The following is a 9,590-nucleotide window of genomic DNA, read 5'->3' as shown; positions in this document are numbered from 1 at the left end:
TGTGATCCAGCAATCCCTCTGCTGGGTATTTACCCCAAAGGCTTGCAAACTCACATCTGAAAAAATATTTGCACACCGATGTTCATAGCAGTATTATTCACAGTGAGGAGGACATGGAAGCAACCGAAGTGTCCTACGATAGATGATTGGCTAAAGAAGGTGTGGTACATACAATGGAAATTACTCAGCCATAAAAATAGATGAAATACTGCCATTTGCAACAACATGGATAGACCCTAAAATAATCATCCTAAGCAAAATAAGCCAGACAGAAAAAGTTGAAAATCACATGATATCACTTATGTGTGAGATATAAGCCTAAAAGCAACAAATGAACAAGACAAACAGAGACTCATGGACATGGACAATGGACTAGAGGTTACCAGAGGGGAGGGGGAGGGAGAAAGGGGAATAAAATAAAAAATAAAATATTCAAACAAACAAACAAATAAATAAATAAAATACCCCCCCCAAATGTTAAAATTAAAAAAAAAAGAAAGAAAGAAAAGAGGGAGGGAGGGAAGGAAGGTGAGAGAGAAAAAAAGAGGAAGGAAGGAAGGAAGGAAGGAAGGAAGGAAGGAAGGAAGGAAGGAAGGAAGGAAGGAAGGAAGGAAGGAAGGAAGGAAGGAAGGAAGGAAGGAAAGGAGGGAAGGAGGCATTCTCAAGGCTCCAGCTGCCCTCCTTGGACTTGGAGGACCACTTATTTCACATCCCCAGGTTCCTGGGAGAGGCCACTGGGAATCCGACACTGGGGAGGATGCCTGGGAGATAAAACTCCCTCCCCACCCACCGCTGGCTCTGAGCTGCCGGAGGGGCTGCCCCAGGCCAGGCTGTAGGCTGGCCTCTCCTGGAGAGCTTCCAGGGCTGTTTTTTTCAGAAACAGGTGACAAAAGCTGGGGGATCTAGAAGGAAGAGGGCCTGTGGATTACAGAGAACCAGAGACCCAGAGAACTGGAGCAGAGGGGAATCCTAGCTGGCGGAAGGGCTCAAGGAGTGGGGTAGGTGGAGATAGAAGTCTGTAGCCACAGCACCTGGCCCCAGGCTGGGTCTGCCAGTTTGGGTTCCTGGTCCCACGCTGAGTTCATCTACTACCCACAGCTGCCTCCTTCTCCCAATGCCTAGACCCACAGCAGCCAGAGTGGCCAGGGTCAAGTCCTAGGTGGCGAGTGGTCTTTGTACCACATTGTGGGGAGGGCAGTTGTGAGCCAGAAGGATCACACTGGGTGGGTCACATGCAGGTGCACTCATGTGTGCATCATCCCTGTGTGTTTCTGTGTTCACTGAGTGTGTTTGTGCCTGTGTAGTTGTGCATGCCTGTATTCATTTCTTGTGGCCGCTATAGCAAAGTACCACAAACCGGGTGGCTTAAAACACCAGAAATTTATTCCCTCAGAGTTCAGGAGGCTTGAAGTGCAAAAACCAAGGTGTCATCAGGGCCTTGCTCCTTCTGAAGGCTCTAAGGGAGGATTCTTCCCTGTTTCTTCCAGCTTCTGGTGGCCCCAGGTGTTCCTCGGTTTACAACTGCATCACTCCAATCTCTGCCTCCATCTTCACGTGGCATTCTGCCCTCTGTATGTCCCTTTCTATTCCTGTGGGGACACCAGTCATTAGATTTAGGGCCCACCTTAATCCAATAGATCATCTCTATCCTTACCTTACCATCTGCAAATACCCTATTTCCAAATAGTCATATTTTGAGGTTCCAGTGGACATAAATTGGGGGGGGGGGAATTCTATTCGACCCACCATAGTACACTTGCTTGTGTGTCCCTGGCTTGTCCCAGTCTCAGATAAGCTCCCGGCAGCTAGAAAGTGCTTAGTAGATATGTGCAGAATGAGCGAGTGTCCCTCTTTCTGTCTGAGTGTTTCCTGGGTATCACAGCCACTGTGTATTTTGGAACCTGTGTACCTGTGTGTAGGTGCTTAGCTCTGTCTGCTTCTGTGAGCACAGTATTAGCTCTGTGACACAGGTGCATACACAGAGAGAGCTGAGTGGGCTGCATAGCGTCCCCTTGAGGAGGAAGGGCACAGGGGCAGGATCTGGAAGGCAGCCTGAGTGTGCCCTGGCTTGGGGCTCCAGCTGGGATGAGGGCTGGCCTTTCTCTTCCCTTAAGTCCGGATTTGTGCGGGTGACTTGGAGAGTCCTGCCAAGGGGCTATCCTAGGAAAGAGTGACACAAGCAAGCGCCAGAAGGATACAGGGAACTCAGGTTTTTTTTTTTTTTTTTGGTAACATTTGTGCATGTAGGAGCTGGTACCCTGGAGCCCATTTGTAGCCGGGAGAGAGGAAGTGGTGAGCTGCCTCAGGAAGCAGCGAATGTGGGTCAAGGGGCATTCACAGTGTCAGAGAAAAGATTAGCCTGAAACTAAGGTTGAAATCCTAAACTGTCACAGTGCCAATATGTGTCACTTGGTGGAGAAGGATGAGTGTCAACCAGCCCAGCAATGGCGATAAAATATGACAACAGCGCCAGCTAGTGTTGTCATATTTTCTCTGTGCTGAGCACTTAGCATCCAATCTCCGTAGAGAATCTACGAAGGCGGTTGGTTCTCTGGTTGTCCCAGCACATGGTGAGGACAGGAATTTAAACCTTGGGTCTACATGACTCCGCGACCTGTGTGTGTCTCAGAGAATAGATAATGGCAGCCAGAGAAAGAGTGGAGCAGAGGAGGGGAGATGGGCAGGCACAGTGTTCCAGGATACAGGGCATGAGGCCAGAGCCAGGGCCAAGAATAAAGGACAGAGAAGCAGGGAGTGGGATCTGGAGATGGTGGCCGAGGGATGAGGAAGAGGAGGGAGTTGAGATTGGCACCCAAGTTATTCGCTGGGCTGCTTAGGTCCCCTGTAGCCCACGAAGTCTACTTTCCCTATATGAGAGACCCCCATCCTGACACTTGAGGAAAATTGTCCATCTTCCAAGTGGGATTCTGGGTTCCCCAAGCATTGGATGACCTTGGCTCTGAGGGAACAATATTTATATATCATTGATGCATATGTAAGTATGAATATATATATATGTATTCACAAATTTTTGTTGAACTTAAGCTTCAGAGACTTGAGTTAATCATGCTCTTTAGTTAATGACATTTTATAACATTGATTTGCGCTGTGATCCTGTTTTATTTGTTCCCATTTATCATCATTTCCCACTCCTGTTCCCACCCCCAACAGGCGGTGGGTCTAATGTGTTCCGTGTGTATCTTTCTGTCAGCATGAGTTCTTATAAAATGTATATTGTGGCACATACATGTGTGGACTGTTGCACATTATGCTGTGCTGGAGGTCTTATATTCTTGTAGTTTTTCACCTAGCACTACGTTTTTAAGAGTTATCTGTGCTAGTATATGAATGTCAGTTGCTGGTTTTTTTCCTAAACGTTGTTTAGAGTTCCATGGTGCACACCCACCACATTTTAATTCTCCACTCCCACAAGTAGTGGGGGTCCCCCTCTCTCTGCCAACACAGACAATGCTGCAATGAATGTCCTTGATGGCATCCCTTCACTGACTTGTGTAACAGCAGTTTCATTCAGCTAGAGACCCAGGAGCACTGTTTGTGGGACTTAGGGCAAGTGTTCTCTTAATTTGGCCACGAGCAACCAGGTACCTGTCAGAATGACTGAAGTCCACTAATCTTCACATCTGGGCCAACACATAGCATCCGGCTTCCTAAGTTCTGCTACTCTAACAGGTGTAAAGTGATCCAATGTTGCTGTTTTAAATTGCATTCCTCTAACTGCTAATGAGCTACAGCTGGTCATTTTCTGTTTGCCTGTTGCGTTTCCTCTTCCTCACGTGCCCTGTGACTGCCCTTGGCCCACCTCCATCATGATTCCAGTCTTTTTTCTAATTGATTTGTAGACAGTCTTTGTAGATTCTAGATATTAATCTCCTGTAGATTTTTGTCCAACTTTATTGAGGTATAAGTAATATACAAAATCTGAATATATTAAATGTATTCATTTTGATGAGTTTGGACATATACCTACATCGGCAATACCATGACCGCAGTCAAGGTAATAAGCATATCCATCACCTCCAAAGGGTTTCTTGTGTCCCTTTACTTTCTGTGTGTGTGTGGTAAGAACACTTCACATGAGTTCTACTCTCTGAACAATTTTTTTTAGTGGAAAGATATTTGACATATAATACTGCATAAATTTAAAATGTGCATGTTAATTTGAAACATTTACGTATTTAAATATGTGATTGCCATCGTAGCAATAGCACCTCTATCACATCACATAATTATCATTTCTTTTGAGTGGTGGGAATAATTAAGATCTAGTCTCTTAGCAAGTTTGATGGTTATAATACGATATCGTTGTCTATATTCTTAAGTTTTTAAGTGCACATTATCATATCGTTAACTTCAGGTTCTGTGGCATACAGCAGATCTCTAGAACTGGTTTGATATTGCAAACATCTTGCTCTCCCTCATCTGTTAACTTTACCTGTGATGCTCTTCGTTCATATGATTTGTTATTTGGATGTGATGGGATTGACCTTTTTTATTTATGGTTTGTGCTTTTTTTTTTTTCTTTTTAAAGAACTCATTTTCTGTTCTTAGATCACAAAGATCCAGAGACTTTTCTTTGGACCACACTTTCTCTTATTAATTATGTTTTTATCTTTCACAGTTAGGTTATTAATCCATCTTAGTCCTCTCTTTGTACAGGGTACTAATTGAGAGTCCAGTTTCGTTTTTAACTATGCAGAGAGATAATCTTCTCTACATCACTCCCTGAACAATGGTCCTTTTCTGATTTATTGTGGTGTGACCTTAACCATAACCATGGCTTCATATCTGAAGTTTCCATCCTGAACCACTGGTCTGTTTGTCCCTGAAATTATCGTAACTTGCTTTATTTCCAAGACATTTGTAGAATTCTCAGAATCTCAGAAGGCAATTTCCTCCACCACCTTTCACTCTTCATTTCAGGGTTGACTTAGTTATTTTATCATCTTTCTCAAAAAATCCAACTGGATTTTTTGGGAAATATTACATTGGATGTATAGATTAAATTTGGGGAAGAATTAACATCTTTATGATGTTATCTTTCCATTTTATTTACTTATTTGCATCATGTGCCATGTTTTCTATTAATTAAATGTTTAATTGTTTTCCGTAGTGGTCTTGTGTATGGTTATTTAAATTAATTATAAATACTTGATAGATTTTGTGCTACTTTGGGTGGTACCTTGTTTTTTTTTTTTAACTAATTTTAAACTTACAAAAAATGTTGCAATAATAACGCAGAAAATTTTCATGCTTTCCTTACTCAGCTTCCTCAAACATCAGCATCTTACAGAACCTCAGTACAATGATCAAAACCAGGAAATTAACACTGGTATAAAATGATATAACTATTGATTTTATTAGAATTTTTCCATTTTTTCCACTAATATCTTTATTTTTTCTATTCCAGTCCACTAAATTTCATTTAGTCATTTCAACTTTTCATTATCATTCAGTTCTTAGTATTAATTAATTTTCCTATTAGCCCAAAGATTAGCCAGTAATACGTTACTATAGCACTGTCAAATGGTTCAACCTAATATTTGTGTTCCAAATATATGGGAACTTTTAGGTATCCTCTTCTTATTAATTTTCAATTTTATTGCAGTATGGTCAGATAACCTGGGTCTTTGCAATATTGGCACTTGGAAATTTACCTAGACTCCCTTTATGGCTTCACACAAGGTCCTTTTTGGTGACGGTTCCATGTTCTTACCGTGTTTTTTTCCGGGGTGGGGGGCAGAGCGGTTTGGTGTATTTTTGGTGTAGTGAATAAAAGTATGTGCACATTTTTTGTGTTCGTGTATGTTAAATATAGAGATAAGTATATGTGTATATTAGCTATTTTTATTAATATATATTTACATATAATTGCTCAAGTATTAAATAAAATGACAGAATTAAATCCAAAATAGCAATATAACAAAAAAGATTAATGCAGTAAATGCACCAAGTAAAAGATACATATAATCATAGGTTGCTACAATTTATGAGAATTTAATTCTTGTCATTATGCCTGTCCTCAATCCTAACTTCTTGAGTGTTTATTCCAGACTTGTGGAAGGCAACTTATGTGCTTATCTTATTTAATCCCCATAACAACCTTGTCAGCCAGGGGTTGTCATTACCTACTTCTTTTTAGAGATGAGAAAACTAAGGTTCAAAAAGAGTAAGTAACCAATTCAACGTTGTCATTGTTGAATCACTATTTTATTTTATTTATTTATTATTATTTTTTTATTATGGTGACATTGGTTAATGAAATCCAGTAAGTTTCAAGTGTACAATTCAACATTAAGACCTGTGTATATTGCATTGTGTGTTCACTGCCCATAGTTAGATTTTTTCCTGTCACCACATATTTGACCCCTTTTATTCCATCTACTTCCCCCCTCCCCACTCCCTTCCGGTAACCACTATCCATGTCCATAAGTCTCTGTTTGTTTGTCCTATTTGTTTGTTGCTTTTAGGCTTATATCAAACATATCAGTGATATCATGTGGTTTTCAACTTTTTCTGTCTGGCTTTTTTGCTTAGCATGATTATCTCAAGGTTCATCCATGTCATCCCAAATGGTAATATTTCATCTCTTCTTATGGCTGAGCAATATTCCACTGTATATATGTACCACAGCTTCTTTATCTAATCGTCTATTGTAGGACCCTTTGGTTGCTTCCACGTCTTGTCTACTGTGAATAATGTTGTTGTTGAAGCACTATTGTGTTTTTTATTATTTCTTTAATTAATTATTTTTTATTTATTTTTATTATGGTGATGGTTAACGAAAAACTATTTTAAAACAGCTTCTCAAATTTATTTAACTCATGTGAATAACATGATAGAGTTTCGTATGAAAAGGAAAAAGCCACCACTTAATAGTTACTAAGCCTTGCAGGCAGCTCAGAGGTCAGGCAGCATATTTGAGCATAGTGATCATGGGATTCGCATTATCCTTTCAAAGATGGAACTCCAACCAGCACCAGATTTTTCCAATTAGAAAATTTTATTAAAGATTAGAGAATAAGAAGAAGAAGACTAAATTTTGCTTTCTTCTTTAATTTTCTGTTCTTCTTTAGAAAAATGACTAGGGGCAATGACAAGCTCTGAAGTGGGGACTCTGGAACTGTAGAACCAGCTCAGACTAGGCTCATCCTGTTTCTAACAAGACCTGGAATCAAGATTTAGACCTTGGAAACACCACTCATGAGTGGCACTTGTGAACCCTTAACTTGCTCCCCTCACAGAATCAAAGGACTGGGACGTGACTAGAATCTGAGTGCTAGAAGCCTTTCAGAAGCAAGGGTCCATTTTCCAGGAAGCTCCTCAAATTTTTCCCCTTAAATCTTGCCCCAAACACTGAATGGGGAGACCTTTGAGCCTTGGCTCCTGTTTTCTTATTGGTCAAACTCATAAATAAAAGCTCTTCTTTTTTTCAAAAACTGGTGCCATGGTATTGGCTTCTATGCACGTTGGGCAGCAAGCCCATGCTCAGTGACAACTCTACCCAGATGTGGCTGAATAGAGACCTTGTGTTCCTGCCACTGGGATTTAAAAATAGTAAATAATAATTATTATTTACTTGTTGAATTCCTATATTATGCCAGGAAGTGTACTACGTATTTTAGTTGCATGGTCTTATTCAAACCTCAAGTGGCTCTGTGAAATACGGACCATCATTACGAACCTCATTCTGCAGACAAACTAAGCATGACTTAGAGACCTGAAAGAGCCCCTCAGCGAACTCCTTCTGGGTAGAGCTCACTAGAGACCCTGCGTTCCTATCCACTGAGTTCTTCCCTCTTTCCCTGGCCAGGTGTGATGGCCATGCTGGGGCTGAACCACACCTCCATGTCTAAATTCATCCTGGTTGGCTTCTCCGCCTTCCCCCACCTTCAGCTGATGTTCTTCCTCTTGTTCCTGCTGATGTACCTGTTCACGCTTCTGGGGAACCTGCTCATCATGGCCACCATCTGGGGCGAGCGCAGCCTCCACACGCCCATGTACCTCTTCCTGTGCGCCCTCTCCGTCTCTGAGATCCTTTACACCTTCGCCATCATCCCGCGCATGCTGGCCGACCTGCTCTCCACCCACCGCTCCATCGCCCTCACGGCCTGTGCCAGCCAGATGTTCTTCTCCTTCATGTTTGGGTTCACTCACTCCTTCCTGCTCACTGTCATGGGCTATGACCGCTACGTGGCCATCTGCCACCCCTTGCACTACAACGTGCTCATGAGCCCCCGTGGCTGTGCCTGCCTGGTGGCCTGGTCTTGGGCTGGTGGCTCAGTCATGGGGCTGGTGGTGACGACGGCTATTTTCCACCTCACTTTCTGTGGACATAATGAGATCCACCATTTCTTCTGCCATGTGCCACCTCTCCTGAAGTTAGCCTGTGGGGACAATGTCTCCGCTGTGGCCAGGGGTGTGGGGCTCGTGTGCATCATGGCCTTGCTGGGCTGCTGCCTCCTCATCCTCCTCTCTTACGCCTTCATCGTGGCCACCATCCTGAAGATCCCCTCAGCCGAGGGCCGACACAAGGCCTTCTCCACCTGTGCATCCCACCTCACCGTGGTGGTCGTTCACTATGGCTTCGCCTCTGTCATCTACTTCAAGCCCAAAGGTCCCCAGTCAATGGAAGGAGACACCCTGATGGGCATCACCTACACGGTCCTCACCCCCTTCCTCAGCCCCATCATCTTCAGTCTCCGGAACAAGGAGCTGAAGAACGCCATAAAGAAGACCTTCTTCAGCAAACTCTTTCTCCAGAGCTCCTGAAGTAGGTGGTTTTGTGGCAGGGGATGTGGTGGGTGGAGACACCTCAGTCTCCTGTCTGTAAAATGGGTATAATTATGCTTCACTGGTGATGATTCCTACCTCTACCCATAACAAGGGCTCTGTAAATTCTAGATGTTTGCTTTCTCTCCTTTTCCCTGGTCTGGTTAAACTCATTCCTCCTGGGTTCACTGGGGTCATGACCTCCACAATATTGACTCATGTGTCAACTTCTTCCTGTTTTCATGACTAAGGGTGGCATGGAGGATGGGGTGCCCACATCAGTGTGTTGGGGAACTTGTGTGCAGGGTTTATCACGCGAATGAGTGAATGAGGGATGTTTGCTCTGCCTAAAACGACAACAACATAAACAGCAACTGTGATTTGGTACCTGCTGGGTACCAAGTATCATGTTGTATGCTCCAGAAACATTATTCCTCTTATTCTAACCATTGTTTTAAGGACAGGAAAACATTTTTAATGGAAAAATAGTTTTTCATTTTCAGTTCCTTACAATTTTGCAGGAAGGGTATCTTCTCCTATGAGTGGCCTCTGTTGACTGAGCTGAATGACAGGTCTGAGGATACAGATTACAAAGGGGATCTGAATTTCTCCTTGGGAGAAAAGAAATGTAGAGAGATGAGATAAAGGCATAGAAGAAGGATGAGGAGGCGGTGGATGGGATGAGGGAAAGGGGAGGGACAGGAAGAAAAATGTGATTCCTGGCAATTGACCCAGACTCAGTGGTTGGTGAAGAAATTCGAGGAAAAAGCAAAGATGTAAATGGGCATTTTTTAAGGTTT

General features: G+C 42.8%; 1 protein-coding gene across 1 annotated transcript; it reads left to right on the top strand.

Annotated features, from left to right (window-relative positions):
• The first annotated feature begins 7,836 nt into the window (after nucleotides 1-7,836).
• LOC107517218 (olfactory receptor 10H2) lies at nucleotides 7,837-8,790 on the top strand. The gene has a single exon (XM_016157681.2). It carries the CDS (start codon nucleotides 7,837-7,839, stop codon nucleotides 8,788-8,790), a length of 954 nt encoding a protein of 317 aa, XP_016013167.2.
• Nucleotides 8,791-9,590: the final 800 nt, after the last annotated feature.

Source organism: Rousettus aegyptiacus, unplaced genomic scaffold (genome assembly GCF_014176215.1).
Source record: "Rousettus aegyptiacus isolate mRouAeg1 unplaced genomic scaffold, mRouAeg1.p scaffold_m13_p_16, whole genome shotgun sequence".
Classification (NCBI taxonomy): Eukaryota; Metazoa; Chordata; class Mammalia; order Chiroptera; family Pteropodidae; genus Rousettus; species Rousettus aegyptiacus.
The sequence above is the reverse complement of the archived record's forward strand: the minus strand, read 5'-3'. Positions and strand labels throughout refer to the sequence as shown.

Bases quoted from the DNA above. Each gene is read 5' to 3' on its own strand.
- LOC107517218 (XM_016157681.2), top strand. From the start codon at position 7,837: ATGGCCATGCTGGGGCTGAACCACACCTCCATGTCTAAATTCATCCTG.